The 25,433-nt window shown below is 41.9% G+C and overlaps 1 protein-coding gene across 1 annotated transcript in view; it reads left to right on the forward strand.

Moving 5' to 3' along the window:
* The window catches only part of LOC115146746 (FH2 domain-containing protein 1-like), a 43,184-nt gene extending 17,965 nt beyond the window's left edge, over nt 1–25,219 (forward strand). Inside the window, exons 6-11 of the mRNA XM_029688800.2 lie at nt 843–913; nt 1,205–1,312; nt 15,057–15,127; nt 17,960–18,077; nt 18,431–18,595; nt 18,888–25,219. Of these exons, the coding sequence (XP_029544660.2) occupies nt 843–913; nt 1,205–1,312; nt 15,057–15,127; nt 17,960–18,077; nt 18,431–18,595; nt 18,888–21,170 (2,816 nt within the window). The 3' untranslated portion in view covers nt 21,171–25,219. The remainder of the gene's footprint in view (nt 1–842; nt 914–1,204; nt 1,313–15,056; nt 15,128–17,959; nt 18,078–18,430; nt 18,596–18,887) is intronic.
* Nucleotides 25,220–25,433: the final 214 nt, after the last annotated feature.

The raw sequence follows: 25,433 nt of genomic DNA on the forward strand, positions 1-25,433 counted from the left end.
CTTCAAGGCAAGCTTCCGCCATCCTCTCTCGTTCTCTCCTCACCCTCAAAATGTCAGTTGCGTCTCGCACCCTACACTGTGACTGGCAGCACAGTATGTGTGTTTGTCTTTCATTATGATTAAACCATGCTATTATGACAAAATTCAATTTGCTCTTTTAACGACTTTCTTATACAGATTAAATTGCTTACCTGCTCCACAGCAAGTTTCCGTCGTTATTTTGTGGGCGTTTTTTGTGTTTACTCCATCTCATCATGAATAGCTTTTGATCTAGGATGTGCATATACATATATATGATGCATTTTGTTAAGCTGTTGTCCATTCGCTATTTAAACAAAGGTCAAGTCACAGACAAGCTACTTCCTGATTGTGATTACTTGTGAAACCAGACTCTTGGTGTGGGCTGACGTTACTCCTAATGAGTAGCTAGCTGTATTGTACAGTATTTGAAATATCAATAGGCCTACAGTCATGCTGGAATTATGACATCATCTCCATACAGTTGTATACCTCAGTTGAAAACTAGCTTGAGTTGTAGTGGAAGTGTATGGTGGAAGTTAATTCCAAACAGAGATGGTGTTTGATGGGGGTACTTGAATACTTGAAAAGTATTTCCAAATACTTTGAGCATTTGCTTGAGTCTGCCTGGAGCGCCAGATGGGCGGGGTTTGCAGTTTTGGAACTTTTTTATTAGTTAGCCAGGCAAGGTCAACTAGGCACAGGTAAAGTATTTGAATCGATTTTTGAAGTATTTGAAACCCAGATCTGATGGAGGTTGCTGCTGAATGCTCTGTGAGCTATGGGTTTGTATTGACCCCTCTCTCCTCTCTCTCTCTCTGTAGAGCTGATGACTTGTGAGGAACTACACGCCATCCTCCACCTGGTCCTGCAGGCTGGAAACATCATGAACGCTGTAAATCAACGATGCCATTATCTCTCACTCCCTCCCCCCACCCCACCCCTTTCTATTTATCTATCCTCACTCTCTCTTCCTCTCTTTCTCTCTCTCCTCAATCACTCACTCTCTCACTCACTCAGTCGGTCTCTCTCTCTGTCCATCAATCTGTGACATCTGTCTCATTCTTTCCTCCCCCCCATCTCTCCTCTCTCCCTCACTCCTTATCTGTCTGATATGACGATGGCTAAGGTGGGATAATGGCTTTTATTTCACCACTGCCTGTTTATCCTCCTCCCTGTCCCGCAGGGTGGCTACGCGGGCAATGCCGTGGGCTTCAAGCTGTCATCGCTCCTCTCGCTGGCCGACACCAAGGCCAACAAACCTGGCATGAACCTGCTGCATTTTGTGGCTTTGGTGAGTCTGACAGAGAGAGATGGGAAGAGATACTGAAGGAGACACACTGGAGGAAACACACAGACTTGCACACACACCACAGGATATTGATGGCACCTTAATTGGGCAGGACGAGCTCATAGTAATGGCTGGAATGGAATAAATGAAACGGTATCGAACTCATCAAACATGATAAACATGGTTGCCATGTGTTTGATACCATTCACTCCATTCCAGCCATTATTATAAGCCGTCCTCCCCTCAGCAGCCTCCTGTAAAACACACACACACACACACACTGGAGGAGACAGACACACTGGAGGAGACAGACACACTAGAGGAGACAGACACATTAGAGGAGACAGACACACTGGAGAAGACAGACACACTGGAGGAGACAGACCCACTGGAGGAGACAGACACGGTAGAGGAGACAGGCACACTGGAGGAGACAAACTGACACGCACGCACGCACGCACGCACGCACGCACGCACGCACGCACGCACGCACACACACACACACACACACACACACACACACACACACACACACACACACACACACACACACACACACACACACACACACACACACACACACACACACACACACAGGAGAAGACACACATACACACTGTAGGGGAGACCCTGGAGGAGACACACAGAGAGGCAGATTAGTGGAGAATCCCTTTGTAAAGCAAGCAGTGTGCAGGAATATCTTCAGGTTTCTTCTGCTGGTCATGCTCACTTTAAAATGAAATGTCACCGATTGGGACTATGAGTCAGTGTGCTGACCCGTGGATCCTTTTGGCATTCGCACAGAGTACAGACACTCCCCACTGGGCACAAACTGGTTGAATCAATGTTGTTTCAACGTAATTTGTCCCCATATTGAGACATGGAATCTAGGTGGAAAATACATTGGATTTGCAAAAAGTCATCAACTGTTGTTTTGAGGGTAAAATTTAAACCACAGGATTTTCAACATAGTCATAACTTTTTTCAAATTCAACCTTGTTCAATTTGTACATTTGAAACAACATCAGATCTTCAACGTTATATCCACTATCAGAAAGCTGATCAGCTGATCTATCTACAGCTATGCATTTGGTCTCTCGTCCAGGATTTTAACCTCTTAGTGATCCCTTCACGTGCCAATCCCTTTAGCGGGATCGATTTGACAACATCCAGTGAAATTGCAGAGCGCAAAATTCAAATTACAGGAATATCAATATTCAACATTCACGAAAATATAAGTGTAATACATCAAAATAAAGCTTAACTTCTTGTTAATCCAGCCGCTGTGTCAGATTTCAAAAAGGCTTTACGGCGAAAGCAGACCATGCGATTATCACATGAAAATCATTTTTCAACCAGGCAGGTGCTACACAAAAGTCAGAAATAACGATATAATAAATGCCTTACCTTTGAAGATCCTCTTCTTTTTGTAATCCCAAATGTCTCAGAGACACAACGAATGATCGTTTTGTTTGATAAATTCCTTCTTTATATCCCCAAAATGTCCATTTATTTGGCTTGTTTGATTCAGAAATACACCGGTTCCAACTCGCCCAACATGACTACAAAGTATCTAATAAGTTACCTGTAAACTTAGTCCAACACATTTCAAACAACGTTCCTAATCCAACTTCAGTTATCCTAAAATGTAAATAATCGATAAAATTTAAGATGGGATAAACTTTTTCTAATACCGGATAAAAACAACGTGCACGAGTACCTAAATAGTAGGGAACTTCAGAGTGACACATGGAATGAATTGGTACTTCTTCATTTCTCAAAAGAAAAACATCGACCAATTTCTAAAGACTATTGACATCTAGTGGAAGCCATAGGAACTGCAACCAGGTTCCTCATAAATAGGGTTTCCCATTGTAAATTTATTGGGAAATCCTATGACCGCAATTTGTTTTCTTCCCTGGATGGTTTGTCCTCGGGGTTTAGCCTGCCAAATCAGTTCTGTTCTATTCAGACATTATTCTAACAGTTTTAGAAACTTTAGAGTTTTCTATCCAAATCTACCAATTATATGCATATCCTAGCTTCTGGGTCTGAGTAAGAGGCAGTTTACTTTGGCACGATTTTCATCCGTAAAAGTTAAGCTCTACTTAGCTTTAGAATATGTCACTGACTAATACCAATTTGTTATCGTGAGAATGATTATTGAGCGTTCTCTTAATAACTAAATAGATTCACTGTTGTTATCGAAGTAATTTCAAGAGATGGGTTTAACAGAACAAATTTAAGCATACTTTATATGCCATATATCATCAATGATACTATTTAGGCCTATATTTAGCCTTTTATTATTAATATTATAAATATTATTATTGTTATAGAATTTGCAAAGTCATCTACAAAACTTTATTTAAAGTGTGTTTAAAGTTTGATTTGATTCACGTCTCCATTTCAGCCAAACATCTAACTTAAAATAATATAACTAAATTAAATTAAATAAAACAGTAAATGCATTTTAAATAAAGTTTGATTTGATTTTGTCATGATCTTTAACTTATATTTTTGATTGAGATGGAACAGTTATTTCAACATATCAATTATTAAATGGTTGATAAACTGGAATTAAAGTCAGACGAAGTCAATGGTACAAAATATGCAACTTCTTCAAATGTTGATATTTGGTTGTGGGGACAACAAAACACAATTCAATATCACTTTTGCAATGCACTTTTGCCTATTAACTTGTCCACAAGTTAACAAATTATATGTTGGATTCACGTCTCCAACTAAACCAAAAATATCATTTCAAGAATAGGATTAAGCTTGTGCCTCAGATTAAACTATCTAAGCATTAGATACAGCTCCTTTAAATGTTGATATTTGTATTACAAATATAACTTTTGTAATACAGTTAATAGCCTAAAGTTAGGCTATTTTACAAACTAATGTGACAGTATTTATTCAACCTTAAAATTAGTAACACATCCAGAGCCACTTATTGAGGTTCCTGTAACTATAAAGATCTTCTTCTGTAATCATAGAAAGCGTGCATGTTCAAGATAGTATGCAAAGGTTGCAGGTCTGTGGAGATCTTCACAGTTGTTATAATAATCTGTGCAGAATATTAAACAGCATGGATTACTTGTACTTTTAATGTAATCTCAACTACAATACAGGTAATTCAGGGTTCACAGTGAAGCACACTAGAGGCCATGAGTAAAGAATGGCTGAGTTATTGATAAATCTGATTTATGTGTCCATTTAAATCATTTGTAAATCCACTCCACAATGGCCTATCAACTTGAAACCGTTTAAGTTAGTCAGAGACATTACCACGATGAACCAAGTCTGGCATTGATATCCTAAAAAATAAGGAAACTATTAACAATTTACTTTTGTTACGCTAATGCTTAAAATAAGTATAAAGAATCTTCTCATGGACTAAAAGTCAGATTCACTGCAAATGTGTTTTTTGGTCATAATAATCCCTACGTTGATGCATTCAAAGATGTCCACACTATACCAGTAGGTGCATATTAGCACATGCACTAATATGCTACAATTTGCTGAATGTACACACCAAATGTGGAATGTATGCCTATTGTACATGTCTTAATTTAGTTCAAAAACTAAGGGATTGGCCAAAACAAACAAAAGTTATTGACAAATAAAAAATGTAATTTCCCTTGTCCATTTAAAACAATGTAAATCGACTCCACAGTGGCTTATCAACTTGAAACGTATCATTGCTATCATGGCCATCCCTAAAATGAAACATACTGAATTTGGTATTGATATTTCAAAAAACAAGGAAATTATTAAAACTTCTTAGGGCTAGGCCCCTTTTTTTTCTCAATTTCCGCCTGAATGACGTGCCCAAAGTAAACTGTCTGCTGCTCAGGCCCTGAAGCCAGGATATGCATATAATTGGTACCATTGGAAATAAAACACTTTGAAGTTTGTGGAAATGTTCAAATAATGTAGGAGAATATAACACAATAGATATGGTAGGAGAAAATCCAAAGAAAAACCAACTGGAATTTTTTGTTATTGTTGAGAGACCATCCTCTTAGAATGGCAAGTATAAGTTCATATTGAAAATTAGCTCCCTGGATGCAATTCCTATGGCTTCCACAGGAACGTCAGCAGTCTATGTCAGCAGTCTATGTTCAAGGTTTTAGGCTTGTAACTTCAAAAATGAATAAGAAATATCCGTTTTAGTACAGGGATACAGTCTTGGAAATTCGTGTTTGTGCGCCATGAAGACAGGACGCACCTGCTAAAACCAGTTTCCTATTGAACATACGTCTTTCCGTAAGCAATATTATAGTTTGATTACATTTTAGGGTATCTGAGAAGTAAATAGAAACTTATTTTGACTTGTTGAAACAAAGTTTAGGGGTAGATTTTCGGATTCCTTTCTCTGCATGTTGAACGAGTGGATTACTCAAATCGATGGCGCCAACTAAACAGACTTTTTGGGATATAAAAAATGGTTTTATCTAACAAAATGACAATACATGTTATAGCTGGGACCCTTTGGATGAAAAATCAGAGGAAGATTTTCAAAAAGTAAGTGAATATTTAATCGCTATTTGTGAATTTATGAAACCTGTGCCGGTGGAAATATATTTTGATGTGGGGCGCCGTCCTCAAACGATCGCATGGCATGTTTTCGCTGTAATAGCTACTGTAAATCGGACAGTGCAGTTAGATTAACAAGAATTTTAGCTTTCAACCGATATAAGACACTTATATGTACCTAAATGTTTCAAATCCATACTTTTTATGATTATTTATTAGAATTGCGCGCCCTCCAGTTTCACCGGAAGTTGTCCCGCTAGCTGGATGCCTAGCCCTAAAAGATTTTAACAACTCATTATTTGCATGTGTAACACTAATGCTCAAAATCATCTGCATTTACCTTATCCTCATGAAAAATGTCAGAATCACTTCAGATATTGTATTTAGACTCATTACATCAGTCTAATGGTTTTTGAGACCTTTGTGCCTATAGATGCATGTTAGCACATATGCTAATGCTACAAATATGCTAATGCTACAAATACTTTTGAAAAATGTTATTTCAAAAAATATTTTTAGCATTATCCTATTTGCTATAGTACACCTATAGGTACAATGGAGCCATATTTGAATGCAGCAACATGTTTTTAAGTCAGATTGACTCAAGATTTGGTATATAGACTCCATGAATTAGCCTCTAATGAATTTTAGAATTATAAGGTGCTGCATTCAAAGTCGGCAACGGTACACCACTAGATTGCACCATATCACACCAGGGCTATAAGAACTGAACCGATGGACATGGGGCAATGAAATGTGTCATGTAGATCTTATATGAATATAAAGTCACTGCAACCTTAGATGGGTGCACCAGACGAATTGGTGGCACTATAGATGTCATTGGCACTAGTGGCACCATAGGGATACTAGAGTAATTACTATTGATCAAATGGACTTTGTCTCATGCAAATGAGTGTTAGGTTTAAATTATGCAGGCGAACAATGTGATGTAATTGTGATAAGTATATCTGTATAATCACACATAGTTGCCCTTTTATGTAGTTTGAACTTGAAAAGTGGCTATTTTATTTGGGTCCTGCCGCTTAAGCGGTCAGCGTATTACATCTGTGAGAGTGTATTGAAGTATTTTGGAATGCTAATGTGGAGTGTACCAACTGAGATTTAAATAATTTACAAAAACAGATTGAATTTTTACAATTTAACCTTTATTTAACTAGGCAAGTCAGTTAATAACAAATTCTTATTTACAATCACGGCCTACCCCGGACAACATTGGACCAATTGTGCACCGCCCTATGGGACTCCCAATCACGTCTGGACATCCTGGAATCAAACTAGGGACTGTAGTGACACCTCTTGCACTGAGATGCAGCGCCTTAGACTGCTGCTCCCAGAATTCAAAGATGACCACAATATACCAATAAACACAAATCTAAACCATTAGTCAAATTGACCCCATAATTGGATTATAAACTCAATACATTAACTTCTTGCGTCGAGCCATCCCGGATCCGGTATCGTGACTACAGCCTCAAGCTCATTACCATAACGCAACATTAACTATTCATGAAAATCGCAAATGAAATGAAATTAATTTATTTGCTCTCAAGCTTAGCCTTTTGTTAACAACACTGTCATCTCAGATTTTCAAAATATGCTTCTCAACCATTGCAAAACAAGCATTTGTGTAACAGTATTGATGGCTAACGTAGCATTTAGCGTTAGCATTCAGCAGGCAACATTTACACAAAAAAACAGAAAAGCATTCAAATAAAATCATTTACCTTTGAAGAACTTCAGATGTTTTCAATGAGGAGACTCAGATAGCAAATGTTCAGTTTTTCCTGAAAGATTATTTCTTTAAGACAAATCGCTCCGTTTTCTGCGTCACGTTTAGCTACGAAAAAACCCCTGTATCCAGGATTGTGTAAATCTATCAGCAAGCTCATTACCATAACACAACGTTAACTATTCATGAAAATCGCAAATGAAATGAAATTAATCTATTTGCTCTCAAGCTTAGCCTTTTGTTAACAACACTGTCATCTCAGATTTTCAAAATATGCTTCTCAACCATTGCAAAACAAGCATTTGTGTAACAGTATTGATGGCTAACGTAGCATTTAGCGTTAGCATTCAGCAGGCAACATTTACACAAAAAAACAGAAAAGCATTCAAATAAAATCATTTACCTTTGAAGAACTTCAGATGTTTTCAATGAGGATACTCTGTTAGATAGCAAATGTTCCGTTTTTACAAAAAATATTATTTGTGTCGACTAATCGCTCCGTTTTGTTCATCGCGTTTGGGTAAGGAAAAAAAATAAAAATAAGTCATTAAAACACGAACTTTTTTCCAAATTAACTCCATAATATCGACAGAAACATGGCAAACGATGTTTAGAATCAACCCTCAAGGTGTTTTTCACATATCTATCGACGATCAAATCCATCGTGGCAGTTTACTTTAAATTCTGAAGAAATGGAACGCGCATGGACCTACAGATTACGCACACAGGACACCGGGCGGGACACCAGGTAAATGTAGTCTCTTATGGTCAATCTTCCAATGATATGCCTACAAACACGTCACAATGCTGCAGACACCTCAGGGAATAGACAGAAAGCGCAGGCTCATTCCTGGCGCATTCACAGCCATATAAGGAGACATTGGAACACAGCGCCTTCAGAATCCGGGGCATTTCCTGTATGAAACTTCATCTTGGTTTCGCCTGTTGCATTAGTTCTGGGGCACGCACAGATAATATCTTTGCAGTTTTGGAGACGTCAGAGTTGTGTCTTTCCAAGACTGTCAATTCCATGCATAGTCGAGCATCTTTTCGTGACAAAATATTGCACTTAAAACGGGCACGTCTTTTTATCCAATAATGACACAGCGCCCCCATAGGTTCAACAGGTTAAGTAAGGACTTTAAGAATGATTACCTGCTGGATTCAAAGGTAACCAACTTACAACACGAGACAAAACTTCACTTTTGGTATTGAAAAATAAACATGGTAATGCTTTCACGGATTGCACGTAAATGAATAAAGTCACATGGTATAGTGCTTGCTTTGCTATCCAACTGATCTCGTGTCCTTTCTGTCATCTTGTAAACCCTGTTGCTCACAGCTATATATTGGTTTTGCTATTAGATGAAGCACAGTGAGAACACGTACACTGAGTATACAAAACATTAAGGACACCTGCTCTTTCAATGTCACAGACTGACCAGGTGAATCCAGGTGAAAGCTATGATCCCTTATTGAAGGTATTCCTAAAGTTTGTAAGGGAACACCCCCCTGAAATGTACAAAAATGAATGGGAACATATTGGCACCGTACGAAACATATACACGGTGTCCAATACCACTCAATTGGACTTTGTTTCATTCAAAGTTGATTGCAAATGCCATATGGCAAATGCCAAGTGTAACTCTGCAAAAATCCAATAGATGGCGAGTGCGCTCCACCGTAATTTTTCATATTGCAAATGTAACACAAGGCAAGACCCAAGAGTAAAAATTTGAACATTTTGTCAAAACTTATCACCCCCTTAAAAAAGTGCTTTCTGGACCGTTTTACGAAATTCTTTCAATTTTTTTGGTCAATTACACATGTACAGTATAAGAACTGTATGAACATACTTTTGTCAAAGTAAAAAAAAAAAAAATGTTTTAACTTGTCCATAAGGCGTACAGTGGGGAGAACAAGTATTTGATATACTGCCGATTTTGCAGGTTTTCCTACTTACAAAGCACGTACAGGTCTGTAATTTTTATCATAGGTGCACTTCAACTGTGAGACAGAATCTAAAACAAAAATCCAGAAAATCACATTGTATGATTTTTAAGTAATTAATTTGTATTTTATTGCATGACATAAGTATTTGTTCACCTACCAACCAGTAAGAATTCCGGCTCTCACAGACCTGTTAGTTTTTCTTTAAGAAGCCCTCCTGTTCTCCACTCATTACCTGTATTAACTGCATCTGTTTGAACATTACCTGTATAAAAGACACCTGTCCACACACTCAATCAAACAGACTCCAACCTCTCCACAATGGCCAAGACCAGAGAGCTGTGTAAGGACATCAGGGTTAAAATTGTAGACCTGCACAGGGCTGGGATGGGCTACAGGACAATAGGCAAGCAGCTTGGTGAGAAGGCAACAACTGTTGGCGCAATTATTAGAAAATGGAAGAAGTTCAAGATGACGGTCAATCACCCTCGGTCTGGGGCTCCATGCAAGATCTCACCTCATGGGGCATCAATGATCATGAGGAAGGTGAGGGATCAGCCCAGAACTACACGGCAGGACCTGATCAATGACCTGAAGAGAGCTGGGACCACAGTCTCAAAGAAAACCATTAGTAAAACACTACACCGTCATGGATTAAAATCCTGCAGCACACGCAAGGTCCCCCTGCTCAAGCCAGCGCATGTCCAGGCCCGCCTGAAGTTTGCCAATGACTATCTGGATGATCCAGAGGAGGAATGGGAGAAGGTCATGTGGTCTGATGAGACAAAAATAGAGCTTTTTGGTCTAAACTCCACTCGCCGTGTTTGGAGGAAGAAGAAGGATGAGTACAACCCCAAGAACACCATTCCAACCCGTGAAGCATGGAGGTGGAAACATCATTCTTTGGGGATGATTTTCTGCAAAGGGACAGGACAACTGCACCGTATTGAGGGGAGGATGGATGGGGCCATGTATCGCGAGATCTTGGCCAACAACCTCCTTCCCTCAGTAAGAGCATTGAAGATGGGTCGTGGCTGGGTCTTCCAGCATGACAATGATCCGAAACACAGCCAGGGCAACTAAGGAGTGGCTCCGTAAGAAGCATCTCAAGGTCCTGGAGTGGCCTAGCTAGTCTCCAGACCTGAACCCAATAGAAAATCTTTGGAGGGAGCTGAAAGTCCGTATTGCCCAGCGACAGCCCCGAAACCTGAAGGATCTGGAGAAGGTCTGTATGAAGGAGTGGGCCAAAATCCCTGCTGCAGTGTGTGCAAACCTGGTCAAGAACTACAGGAAACGTATGATCTCTGTAATTGCAAACAAAGGTTTCTGTACCAAATATTAAGTTCTGCTTTTCTGATGTATCAAATACTTATGTCATGCAATAAAATGCAAATTAATTACTGAAATATCATACAATGTGATTTTCTGGATTTTTGTTTTAGATTCCGTCTCTCACAGTTGAAGTGTACCTATGATAAAAATTACAGACCTCTACCTGCTTTGTAAGTAGAAAACCCTGCAAAATCAGCAGTGTATCAAATACTTGTTCTCCCCACTGTATGTTTTGTCCATTTGCAATATGATGTCATAGAAAGTCAGTCAAAAGTCACTTAAAAAAAATTGGGGGCCAAATGCCATAAGAAATCTCCAAATGCAATATGAAAGATTTGAAAGTGCCAAGTCAGGATGTTATGTTCTTTTGCCATGTACGATCAATGGCAGTCGGTTTACAAACCCAAAAGTCAGTGAACCATGTCCAAAAGGCATTTACACTGCCAAAATTATATATAGCACTATGTTAAGCCATGAATCAACCTAGATGGTCTATTTGTCATGTATGATGAGGGAGAAGTGGGACTGTTGTTTTTTAACGATTTTTTTTAAAAATGTCCAAAATGACAAGGGGCACGGGTAGGGGGTGCTCCCTACCCAACCGTGGACCCCTTGCTACCCCGTAATGGCATTAAAAACCATTTTAAAAATGTGCGCATGGTAACCCGTTCCAATCACAAGGTGCACGGCTGTGCATTTGCAATATGTTTCAATGTGCATTTACCATCACAAATTTGACATGCTCAAAAATTCTGCGGAAATGCAAAATTGACTGGTCTGATGAACTCGGGATGGCCGGGCAGTGATAGTGGTTCCTCTCCATCGCTCGTTGTGTTGATTTCCTCATGTCCATTTGGTGATGTTTTTTCACTGTTGAATCATATTGCAAATGCCCTGTGCATTTGCAATATGTTTCAATGGGCATTTACCATGACGAATTTGACATGCTCAAAAAAACTGCAGGAATGCGAAATTGACTGGCGTGATGAACTCGGGATGGCCAGGCAGTGATTCTGGTTCCTCTCCATCGCTCGTTGGTGTTGATTTCAGAGTGACTTTTTGGTGATGGTACCTCACTGTTTAAACATATTGCAAATGGACAAAAGTCAGCCAGCAAGTCACCGTCCATCAGTCAATTAGATATCATTCTGATACCAAACTGATACAAACTGACCCCACACCCACTTTTTCCAACTTGTTTAGAAGCCAACTATCACATATTCAGAGCTGGCCCAAAATTCACAGCGCCTTCTGTTCAAACCATAATAAAAACATTAAATTTGTAGTCACGTTCTAGCTGCGGGTCCAGTTCTGACATAATATGTAGGCCTAGCTGAGGCGACCCTGAATCCCAAGTTTCGGCTCGACAGGTCATTCGGTGCCCGAGCAACGACCTTAATTGGTGTTGAAACTCCACATTTTACGGGAGTTGCTATGGGGTCCTTGAATAAGCTATCGGACAGAAACGTTTGGGTCCGTCTCTATGGGCCGAACCGGTTTCAATGCACCTAGTCTTGCGACTCTGGGACTTTTCTAAATATCGTCATTTTCGTGATGTCAAAATGAATTGAAGTTATTGCAAATGTACGAGGCTGTTTCTCTTTCCGAGAACCTTCTAGAGCCACGTAACTCAACACGCACTATCGACCGGAGGTCTAGAACAGGTTTCTAAAGGTTCAGAACTCTTAAGTCAAACGGTTCTTTTTTAGTTAGAACAAAGGTAACTATTGCAGGCACTGTCTGTCTCTTTAACCCTTCGAAACAGCTCCTATGACACCATTTAAGGCACTTCCGGTTGGCACAGGAAGCTATAAGTAAACACATATCCTGAATGGGGTATGCCTTTACAGAATCCTGAGTTTTAAGTGTTTACGTTAAGAACTGACCGATTTACACAGGGTTGAATGCACTATTTATCACAAACTGCTGGTTGGGTATGAAAAACACTTTTAGAATGATATTAACCACTTCCGATTGCTCCAGGAAGCTTAGAATAAACACAGGTAGACCTCATAGTGGCCTGATGGATTGTCGTTAAAGACAGGTTCATAAGACATTCATAACCCACATAGGCTTCAGGTTGAATTTAGGGGTGCAGGCAATGTATTCCTATGGTGAGAGAAGTCATTGAAAACTGTTTGATGTAAACACCTTATTTGAACTGTTAAGGGTTAATGCCACATGGTCAAGGTTAGGCTTGCACAGATCAGGAGGACCTCAGGAATGTTCCTGAGGTCTAATTGTGGTTCTAAACCTAACTGTTCTCCCGCTGTCACCCAAAAGCACCAGCAATTTAGGGCCAGGCTTCATTATGGGCCTACTTTTTTCATGGTCGCTGAGCTCAGACCGAGCAAGCTACGGTCTAGTGGGGCATCTCGTTGAACTCGGCACAGCCGAGAGATTATGATAATGCCATTGCAGGCTCTGAGTGTCTTTAAGCACCGCACTTTGTCACTCCATCCTTGCTGTGTGTGTGTGTGTGTGTGTGTGTGTGAGAGAGAGAGAGAGAGAGAGGGAGAGAGCTTTTCTTTGACATCTGTTGGGAGAAATGACTGACTTACAGTTCATGAGAGTTGCCTAATCACACATATGAAGTTTTGAAAATATCTGACTTTTTTAACCCTTCGAAACAGCACCTATGACACCATTTTAAGGCACTTCCGGTTTACACAGGAAGCTGAAAGTGAACACATATCTTCCTTGGGGTAGGCACTTATAGAATTTTGAGTTTTAAGTAGTTATGTTCAGAACTGACTTATTTACAGAGGGTTGAATGAGTATGTGTTATTTCAGAAAATCACAGAAATCTCACAGAGCTCCGAAACACACTTCAAAAAGATTAGTCTGAACACGCTGCAACTGGATCTGTAACTTTTTTTTAAATAAACCTTTTTTTGAACATCACCAATTGTACATTGTACGATTTTTCTTAAATTACAATAGATAAATGGCTGGTTCTTTTTTTCCTGACACCGTAGGTTCATTTACTTTGACGTGAAGCAATGAAATTATTGCTCTATTTTCGTTTTTGACATTTAATCCCAGAAAAATGGCCATAACTCAAAAAACGTTGAGGCCTCTGCGCCATCTTGTTTGGGGCCAACTGCCCATTATGCCAAACCTATGCTCATCAAGTTTCGTCTACGAAGTCTTTTCCGTTTAGGAGAAAAGGCCACGTCGTGATTGGTGATGTTTTGTACATTTGCAATATGATTCCATTCGCACTCTTGTGGGATTTACCGGGACAGCGGAAAAATGACCAAAATTAGAAAATTTTATAAAACGGAAACCGAATGTCCGAGAGACTTCGTTTGATGACTTCCTGGAAGATCCGGGCCCTGCTGCACGGCCCGCCGCAGTCCGCAAATTTTAGAAACGTTAGTAAGGGACTGTACATTTGCAATGTGGACTTTCTCACTAACCATATGGCGAATGTCAAAATGTTCCATTGAGGTATGTTATACTCAGTGTATGGACACAAAATATCTGACATTGTATTCCCATTTGATAACACATTTAGATGACAACTAAACCAAACATCAGACATTGTTTTTTCATTGGAATTTGGTTTTGCTTTTAGAAGGTTGAAAGCATAGTGACACATTGGGAATTCAACAAACTTCTGGCTGTCTTTTCAGTGGGTCAATAAAGGTTTCTCATTGATCAACGTCTCAACCGAATATTTTTGACACAGAAAAAGGAGAGGCTTTCCACAGATGCCTTTTAGGACGGCAGAGAAGTTGTCACCCGTAAATATTCCATGACATCGATGTTTGAGTAAACAGAGACTAAATGAAAGAAATGTTGAATATTGCAGGATGGCAGATGTTAAGGAGTTGAGTTCCACCATCTGTATGTATTTTCAAGCTTTTTTCAAGCTTTCAGATTGGAAATTACAAGCGGGATATTTAATTTTTTTACCTTTATTTTACTAGGCAAGTCAGTTAAGAACAAATTCTTATTTTCAATGACGGCCTAGGAACAGTGGGTTAAATGCCTGTTCAGGGGCAGAACGACAGATTTGTACCTTGTCAGCTCAGGGATTCGAACTTGCAACCTTTCGGTTACTAGTCCAACGCTCTAACCACTAGGCTACCCTGCCGATATGGGTGTACATAAAACATAATAAAGCATTATACAAGGCTAATCATAATTCCCTTTCTATCTACTCAGGAGGCACAGAAGAAGGACGAGAAGCTGCTGAAGTTCCCTGAGAAACTTCAGGACATCCAGAGCGCTTCCAGGTAAATAGTCCTTCATTATGCGGTCTTCATGATGTCGGAAACAAACTGGGAATAAGTCATTTGAAGAGTCCTCCAACTCATAATTTCCGTAAAGTCAAGACACTCAGGTGTCAAATATGTGCCACAACTACAACGTCACCTATTCAGGAAATTATTTAGAAGACAGCATTTTCAGCAGTTAAATGCAACAACAATACATTATTTATCAAAATCAATCAAAAAAAGAAACGTCATCTCACTGTCAAGTGCGTTTATTTTCAGCAAACGTAAATATTTATATGAACATAACAAGATTCAGCAACTGAGACATAAACTGAACAAGTTCCACAGACATGTGACTAACAGAACTGAAATAATGTGTCCTTGAACAAAGGGGAGGGCTCAAAATCAAAGTAACAGTCAGTTGCTGGTGTGGCCACCGGCTGCATTCAGTACTGCTCCTCATGGACTGCACCAGATTTGACAGTTCTTGTTGTGAGATGTTACCCCACTCTTCCACCAAGGCACCTGCAAATTCCCGGATATTTCTTGGGGGAATGGCCCTAGCCCTCACCCTCCGATCCAACAGGTCCCAGACGTGCTCATTGGGATTGAGATCCGGGCCCTTCGCTGGCCATGGCAGAACACTGACATTCCTGTCTTGCAGGAAATCAAACACAGAACGAGCAGTATGGCTGGTGGCATTGTCATGCTGGAGGGTCATGTCAGGATGAGCCTGCAGGAAGGGTACCACATGAGGTAGGAGGATGTCTTCCCTGTAACGCACAGTGTTGAGATTGCCTGCAATGACAACAAGCTCAGTCCGATGATGCTGTGACACACCACCCCAGACTATGAACAACACTCCACCTCCAAAACGATCCCGCTCCAGATTACAGGCCTCAGTGTAACACTCATTCCTTCGAAGATAAACGCAAATCCGACCATCACCCCTGGTGAAACGAAACCGTGACTCGTCAGTGAAGAGCACTTTTTGCCAGTCCTGTCTGGTCCAGCGACGGTGCTTTTGTGCCCATAGGTGACGTTGTTGCCGGTGATGTCTGGTGAGGACCTGCCTTACAACAAGCCTACAAACCCTCGGTTCAGCCCTTCTCTCACCTGGTGTAACTCGGGCAGTTGTTGTTGCCATCCTGTACCTGTCCCGCAGGTGTGATGTTCGGATGTACCGATCCTGTGCAGGTGTTGTTACATGTGGTCTGCCACTGCGAGGACGATCAGCTGTCCGTCTCCCTGTAGCGCTGTCTTAGGCGTCTCACAGTACAGACATTACAATGTATTGCCCTGGCCACATCTGCAGTCCTCATGCCTCCTTGCAGCATGCCTAAGGCACGTTCACACAGATGAGCAGGGACACTGGGCATCTTTCTTTTGGTGTTTTTCAGAGTCAGTAGAAAGGCCTTTTTAGTGTCCTAAGTTTTCATAACTGTGACCTTAATTGCCTACCGTCTGTAAGCTGTTAGTGTCTTAATGACTGTTCCACAGGTGCATGTTCATTAATTATTTATAGTTCATTGAACAAGCATGGGAAACAGTGTTTAAACCCTTTACAATGAAGATCTGTGAAGTTCTTTGGATTTTTACCAATTATTTTTGAAAGACAGGGTCCTGAAAAAGGGGCATTTATTTTTTTGCTGAATTTATTTATACCGTTTTTGAACACTGTAATTTGATTTTGACCATAATAACTGTAGTTTATGATTAACATACCTAGTTAGCCAATTGGCATTTTCAATGACTTCAAAGCACGTGAATACATACAACTTAATGCTCAGAGTTTGTAAGTTTTGTTTCAAAACACTCTGACGTCAAGGACACAGCATTTGCACTGCTTTCCTTTGACAGGAGTTTTAGAACTACTTCACCTAGAAGACGCCCAGTCAATTTCACACCCATTATCTATGAATGCCCTATACTGTATAAGGACTTTTAATGGGCTCTTTTCACAATCAATATCACTAACTCAGTTCCTGGAATGCTATGTGTAGCCTATAGGTTCTTGCTTCAGCCACTGTTCTTAGAGAGCATTAGCACGATTATTTCCCTCCATTAGCCCTATCTAATGCTGCCCCACCCACAACATTTCTGCTGCCCCACCCACTAGCTGCAGTCTGGTAACATTTCTGCTGCCCCAGCTACATCCCTTAACTGTTTACCTGCAGAGAGCTGGGACCAAAGTAACAAAGCCTACCATCAGCAAGGGCATTGAAGATGAAACGTGGCTGGGTCTTTCAGCATGACAATGATACCAAGCACACTGCCCAGCAACAGCCCCAAAACATCACTGCTCTAGAGGAGATCTGCATGGAGGAATGGGCCAAAATACCAGCAACAGTGTGTGAAAACTTTGTGAAGACTTACAGAAAACATTTAACCTCTGTCATTGCCAACAAAGGGTATATAACAAAGTATTGAGATAAACTTTTGTTATTGGCCAAATACTTATTTTCCACCATAATTTGCAAATAAATTCATAAAAAATCCTACAATGTGATTTTCTGGATTTTGTTTTCTCATTTGGTCTGTCATAGCTGAAGTGTACCTATGATGACAATTACAGGCCTCTCTCATCTTTTTAAGTGGGAGAACTTGCACAATTGGTGGCTGACTAAATACTTTTTTGCCCCACTGTGTGTGTGTGTATATATATATATATATATATATATATATATATATATATATATTATACGCCATTTAAAATACACTTTCATCTATTTTATGGGTGGTCACAGCAGCAATCAAACACACAACCCTGATGTTGCGAGTGCCACGCTCTACCAACTGAGCCACACAATGTATTTTAACAGCCTTTGGATGATTTGCATATCCCCGCAGAATATCAGTGGAAAACATTGAGTTGGAGTTCTCGTCTCTCTACGTCAGGACCAGATCCCTGGAGGAGAAGGTCCAGAGTGACCCAGAGCTCCTGGAGCAGCTGAACCCCTTCCTGCAGGTGGCAGCACATTTAGTCAGAATCTAATTTAGGAATTCCGCCCTCATGCACTGATTACGGTGCATGAGGGCGGCACACAGTGAAGGCATCCTTAGCCAGTTGTGGTATATAAGGGGATCCTAGGGTGACTGTAACAAAGAAATGTATATCAGATAACTTACCACTATGGTCTCAATTGGAAGAACACCCTATAAGCATAAGAAAATATTGGCCAATATGGGCCAATATCCTAAATCCCTGATATACGGTATCACCAAGCCCCCTGTTTTTGGTATATTTTGATGGTAATAATATGTTATAATTCTTTTATATCTTATCTGTGTCTGTCTTCCATTGTTTGCCATCCCCAACAGTGCTCCACAAGGACACTCCAGGACCTGAAGAGGTGTAGGCTGGACCTGCGGAAGGAGGGTAAATCGCTTATTGACTTCTTCTGTGAAGACAAGGACACCTTCATGCTGGATGAGTGCTTCCGCATCGTCCAGGACTTCTGTCTCAAGTTCAAAAAGGCTGTCAAGGTGAGGTCTTTTCTTTAAATATTTCAATTTAAAATGTTAAGTCTCTACTAAGTAGTTTCAGATAAGTAATGTAACTCACATTCTCTATCTAACCTACAAATGCACACTCACATTAACCTGCACTACATTTCCTGAAGTAACAAAACCAATAAACTCTTCAAAAGGACATACTGATGTAGATGTATGTAAACATATAACAAAATGTGGAAAAAGTCAAGGGGTCTGAATACTTTCCGAAGACACTGTATACAATATGTTATTTATTAGCCCGTCCTTTCGCTGTCTCCGTCAGGATAACCGGGAGCGGGAGCATAAAGAGGCGGCCAGGCAGCGGCGTCTCAGAGAGCTGGAGGAGAAGCGCTTTGCCTGGAATGCCGACCAGCAGCAGGCTGCTTGCGCAGGTAATGGCGGCTTTGGCCGCAGCAGCAGCGAGAACGACATGGATATGCTCACCAAGGAGGGCCTCCTGGACTTCCTCCAGCTGCGTCCCGCCAGCCCCCACAGCCCCCTGGGTCGTTCAGCCAGCGCCCGTCGCCACCGCCACACCGTGGCCGCCATGGCCGACCGCGAGCTTAACGAATACCTGGAGCTGTTCGGCAGTGACACGGCACTACCAGCTGACTATGCCAACAAGTTCAACAGCCTGCCGCGCTCCGGCCGCACCCTCCATCGGAGAACCGCCCCCTGTCTTGTGTCCCAGGATGACAACCACAAGCTGGGGAATGGGCAGCAGGTGCTGGCCACGTCACACCGGGCTGAGACGGAGCCCATCAGCCCCTTGGCCATGTACTCTTTCACAGCCTTTAATGCCAACGAGGAACCGTATAACAATAACAACAATTACACGACCGTGTCCGAGGGGAGCTATCTGCCTCGCTCATGTCAGAACCGCAACGTCTTTCAGAAGACGCCCAACCCCGGAGCGAGCGTCACGGCACACATGAACGTCAGCGTGGAGAGGCACACTCTAGTCCTGGGAATTCAACAGTTTGACCTCCCCAGTCCGAACAATAACACAAATCAAATGCACTTCGTTGACCACAAAGACTTGGTGGTAACGGACTTGGAAATGAAGACGGAATCTCCAAAGACACTCATTTTGGATACCCCTCCTCCTTGTCCAAAGAGTTTGGAAAGAGGACCAGAGCCCGTGGCGTGGGAAGGTAAAATGCCGTCCTCTCAGTTTGTGGTTGGTTCGCTTCAGAAGGAGGAAGAGGAGGAAAGCAGCACCGTCTCCTCAACCACCTGTGATATGCCCCTCCCTCTTGACCCCTCCGTATCCAATAAGAAACCGGTGTTCTACATCTTAGACTGCACAGAAACGGACTGCTCCGTAGCGCTTGACTACTCTGAGATCGAAAGCTCGCCTCTAATGAGGGAAGGATTGGTCCCCGATGTAAAAAACACTGACTGCAACAACATCCAGGGGAACCTTCGAGACCCCAGCTCACTATCCTCCAACTCCAACTTTGATTCCACATCCAAAAATGATCAGTCCGTCTCTGCCTCCACAAATGAGCTGTCGGTGTCAAAGTCCACAGACGAACGTGCCCCATCCGTTGGCTCACTCGTCACCACGGAAGAGGGGGACACAGATAGCTGGGACACGGCAGAGGCTAGGCAGGTGGGCGAGAAAGCTGTACAGACATATAGCCATAAACCAACACACACCAAGACCAAGAATGTGTCAAAAGTTTCCAAAAACAGCAAAGTGGGTTGCGGCGTCAGGATATTGACCACCACTGAGAACCAGGGCATGCGGAAGGTGGTGCCCATCACCAAGCTAAGCCGGACTGGCCGTAATGCCAAGCGGGTGGAGAGACCCGCCGGAGGCCATGAGGGTGCCAGGCAGCCGCTCATCGACAAGAGCACCCCAGCCAGGGAGAAGGGTGAGAAGACCGGTTGGCCCGCCCGCCACTCCAGCTTGCCCCCAAAGACCAAATCCCAGGGGAACGCTGGCCTCTCTGGCTGGGCACGTGACCTCAACCTGCGAAAGCCCTCCTTCCGCAAGCCCAGCGCCAAGCCGCTGAGGAACCTGCCCAAGGCACCGCCGGAGGAGAAGATGTGCCGCTCCACCATGAGAGCCCTGGCTGCTCAGGCCCAAGGTCAGGTTAGGACACCCTCTGAGGCTAGCGCTCCCGAGACACCTATTCACAGCTCCAAAACCCCATCAGCCACCCTGCCTGGCTGGGCACGCAACACTGTGGCCTCCTCCTCTCGGACCACCAAGAAGGAACTCGCTCCAACCCTCTCCAACCCCCTGACCCCCTCCAGGAGCCCCTCTCTCCTGTCCCGGAGCAGCTCCCAGAGTCAAGCACCTGCTCGGCCGCAAGCCGCTGCCACAACCACACCTCCTGCCAAAGGGGGGCAGCATTCACCCCGGGGGGAGGAGAAGGAAAAGGCCCAAGAGGGTGGTCTGCAGAGGGTCAGGGAATCAAGCCGGGCGAGCACTCAGCGTAGCGACGCCCCCTCATCGCCGCCCACCCGTGAGCGCTCACGCAAGAGCAGCAGCTTCTCCGAAAAATCTGTCCAATCCACTACGTCATGTAGGACCATCAAGCCCACCTGGAAGTAGAACTCAAATATGGTGGAACTTGATTGGAGCAAGAGAGGAAGAAATGTACTATGGGTTTCCCCACATACTGTAGACTGACATTTTGTGTCCTCTTTCATTAGCTACTCTAAGACATCCCACCTCATCCATATCAAGTCATTATACAGGGCTCCGTCAACACGTATTGTATGAACTGCAAAAATATATAATGCACTGTATAAGATTATTTCTTCATGAGCCCCCGTTTATTTTTGAGCATTCTTCACGGGGAGACAGAACTGACAAATGGCAAAATCCCCCTTTTTTCCTTCTTTGCCTGCGTTGTGGTCTTAAACTCTATTTAATAAGGTTATTATACATGTCAAAAAAGAAAAAAAAACATTATGCTTTTTTTACAACCCATTTTAAGATGGTGTTTACATGGTATTTACTTAAAAACGATGTGGTAGTAACAATGGATATTTTCTGGTACTCACCTCAAAGAATTCAACACTATTGGTAATTTACTGTTACCAAATGGCACATAGCGACACGTGTGTCAACGCATCTCGTGTGATTACTATCAATTATTAGATAATTACCATTTAAACAAGTACTTTCTAGGTAACTACCTGGTAAACAATGACTGTAAAATGAAGTGTTACTGAAAACCCACTACTGAACATGTTTGAATGCTGCTAATTAGCTTTGACAATTTGGGGACTGTGTTAGTGTCTTCATTCAGGGTATGAGCTTTGTAAGACGCTGCCTTGCTGCTGTTGTGATTGTGACTTTCTGTGGTTCTCTACTTTCCTTTGCACAGCCGTACTATACAGTAGCCTGGAGTCCACACTGAATATTGCTCTGTTTTTCACTTTACTGATTTAGTCTGAGTCTGATCCAATAGGGTTCATTTGGAATTGGCAAAAAAAGAGCTGGTCCAATCAGTGTCTTCTCAGATACTATGTGCGGGACAATAATGAAAATAAATATTCAGGGCCTAACAAAGAAACAACTGTTTTCGTTTTCCGTTTGCACTAAAGAATATGACCCTGGCTCAGTGTCATTGTACTTCTCAGCAGCTGGCCACTGAGTTCCTTTCCCGCTCCACTGAAGTTATACCGCGGTTATACTTGACATTGCAAAAATAGTATATAGTAAAACAAATCCAAAATAAAAGGCCACAGAAGAAATGCCCATAGGCCCCATTTAATCCAACCGGGTATCCGGGGTTAAGATAAATAGACATTATTGTTGATGTGCTGCATCGTCTTGGACAAAATTATATGTGTAGTCAGACATTAGGAAACTGAACTATATTTGAATTCTAAGGTCAATGAAGTTGAAGAATTTTGTTTTTCACTTGTTTTGGATATTTGGTTGTCAGTGTTTGATTGAATCAGGTATCCTATTGTGTACTGAGTCAAGTACATTAACTATTACTATTAGCAAGTACAGAACGTTATTGAGTCATTATCCTCTGTTTATGATACTCCAGTTAGTCCTTTGGTATGATTCCACTGTAAAGTTTTACCTTTACCTCTTAGAATACAGTACATGCCAAGGGTGTACTTTGTCATGCAATGCATTTTCATGTACTTGTGGTACTTTTGACATTTGTATGTATATATCAATATAACGAGCAATGTTTCTAAATGCTCTTGATAAAACGCCTTCATTCAAGCATGGAGTAGAAGTGCACACAAATGAAATATTTGTCCTGCTTTATGCTATAGCTAGACCAACACTAACGCTATGAAAAACAACATTGAACATGTAGCTCTTCAGACTGAAGTAACACCCAACATGGTGTTGTTTTTCTTTGCGTTTTGTCACAATAATCGTCTTTGTAATCCTCAACTTTTTTACTGTGAATGTTGTCATCTCCTGATTTTTGTATTACTTGACATTGTGTAATTGTGTTCCTTGACCGCCATCGGTCGTGATCAAAGTAATACTGTAGATTCTTCAGCCCTGCAATTGCTCCTCACTACACTGGTCCCAGATCAGTTTGTGCTGTCTTGTTGACTCCTATGGTCATTGGCAAGCCAGCACAAACAGATCTGGAACCAGGCCAGCTTGTCACACCAGTTGCCTTTCAAACAGCATTGTGCCATTGACATAAACAACAACTAGAGTGCATTAACTTGAAGCTTGATGTTGCCGTCCCATAATCAGTGTCTCCTAAATTGTAAATAAGAGTAGAAATCCTCCCTACCTTCCATTGCACCTACCAAAATAGCTATTAGACTGGATACTACAAATCACGGGCTTAGCCAATTAGCTGTCCACTCTGTGTACATAGTGTAAAGACATACTATTTTTGATTATACGTAGAGCTCGCAATATGTTTACATGTAGCAAACTGTATATGGAGGCTTGGAAGTAGTGAAGGTGAAAGGATTCTGTTGACAAGTGGAAATGGTTAACCAGACTTTTTCCTTTCTTGAAATTGTCACAATGAACAGCATCGTTGTTCACAGACCATACATTGAGGCACTCAATTCAACTTGTCTTGAATCAACCATGTCAATCTACTGTACTCTAAGTCTGAGGATATCTCAAGCATCTCTATACAGTTGTTGTACCATGTCTGTCTGCAATATTGAAAACCCACAACTGAAAATGTTTGAATGCTGCTAATTAGCTTTGGCAATTTGAGGACTGTGTTAGTGTCTTCATTAGGGTATGAGCTTTGTAAGACGCTACCTTTCTTCTGTTGTGATTGTTGTACCATTTCTGTCTGCAACTCTCAGAGTAGGCTTAAGAGAGCCCATTTTAAATTGATCCTACAGGCCACAACCCTGCAGTAGGCCATGATATGTGTATCTCCCTGCTCTCTGCAATGCAAATGAAGTGAGGCAGCGAATGTCACTAAAGACCCAGAGGCCATACGTCAGCCCAGATGGTCTGTCTCTCAAATGGCACCCTATTCCCTATATAGTGCACTGCCTTTGACCAGGGCCCATAGGGCTCTGATCAAAAGTAGTGTACTATATAGGAATAGGGTGCCATTTGGGACGCCGGCCTACAACATGGCTAATGACTAAAGAGCGAGACACAATGCTCCTCTCTCTCCCTCTCTTTTCCCACCTACAGTCACAGTCACCTGTTCACCAGACTTAACACAATGTCCAGTCTTTTACAAGGATGGTCTTTTACAAGAGCGGCCTCCCACATCTTATCGCACAATGCTTCCTGCTGTTGGGCTCATTTTAAGAGGAGCATGTCGACAATGGGTGGTCTTGCGTCAGAGCCACTAAATACGGTGGGACTTCAATACGGAATGTCTACCCTTGCATCCACCCACCACTCTGCCGCCACTTCCTTGTTATGTGATGGTAACCATGACATCCTGGTCCAGCAGCTCAGTCAGGACGCTGTGGGACTGAAAACTAGAAGTGGTCCGTCTGACTAATAGCCTTAGCCTTTCTAAACTTAGGCCCGACTCCTAATCATGACAGAGCAGGCGCCTGGCAACCCAAAACGGCGTTGAAACATTTGTCCAATGTTGCCCAACCCAAACCGAATGGTGGCGATTAAGATTTTCCCATTGATTGATTGATGTTGGTGTTTTTTCAAGCCAACTCGAGAAGTTGCACGCACACAATACAGTGACTTCATCCACAGTAGGCTACCTTCAAATGTTGACCTTAAATCACAGTGTGAGCTATTGGCATGGATTCCTAGGTGATGGTGCTTGTGTGTTGGAACTGAAAGCAAGGGCGAATGTTTTCTAGCCTGATCCCAGATCTGTTTGTGCTTCATAGCCAACCATATGATTGTTGTCATGGCCTGACAACACAAACCATTCCGGGACCAGGCTTGGTGTTTTTTACTGTTTTAATGTGATTCTTTATGGGGATCAGACTACGCATATCTTAGCTGGAGTTCCCACCACTTTATATAGCTGCTCCACTTAATTGCCTTGGTTCTGCTTTGCCGCCTTCTTCTCCAAGTAACTGTCTTCGATGTTAATAAACTCAAACTTCTACCTGGAGAAAATTACTGTAATCACTAGAGTACACAAGGCTGAATATTATGTTATTCTACAGCACTGATCATTTTTAAAAGTTATGATGTGAAACAAAATCAATAAAATCACCTGATGCTGTGTCACTTTGAAGCCGTGAAGCTTTTTTCTCTGTCCTTCTCAGCCTTTTTCCACCAGGAATGGACATTGTTGTGAATCTGAAACTCTACATGGATCATATTGGTTTTTTGTATGCATTCTACAAGGGGCTGCTCTAAGCAGACATACTGAGGACTGTGCTACAGTGGGCTAGACATTTAACCCCCTTTTTC

Source organism: Oncorhynchus nerka, linkage group LG18, assembly GCF_034236695.1.
Source record: "Oncorhynchus nerka isolate Pitt River linkage group LG18, Oner_Uvic_2.0, whole genome shotgun sequence".
NCBI lineage: Eukaryota > Metazoa > Chordata > Actinopteri > Salmoniformes > Salmonidae > Oncorhynchus > Oncorhynchus nerka.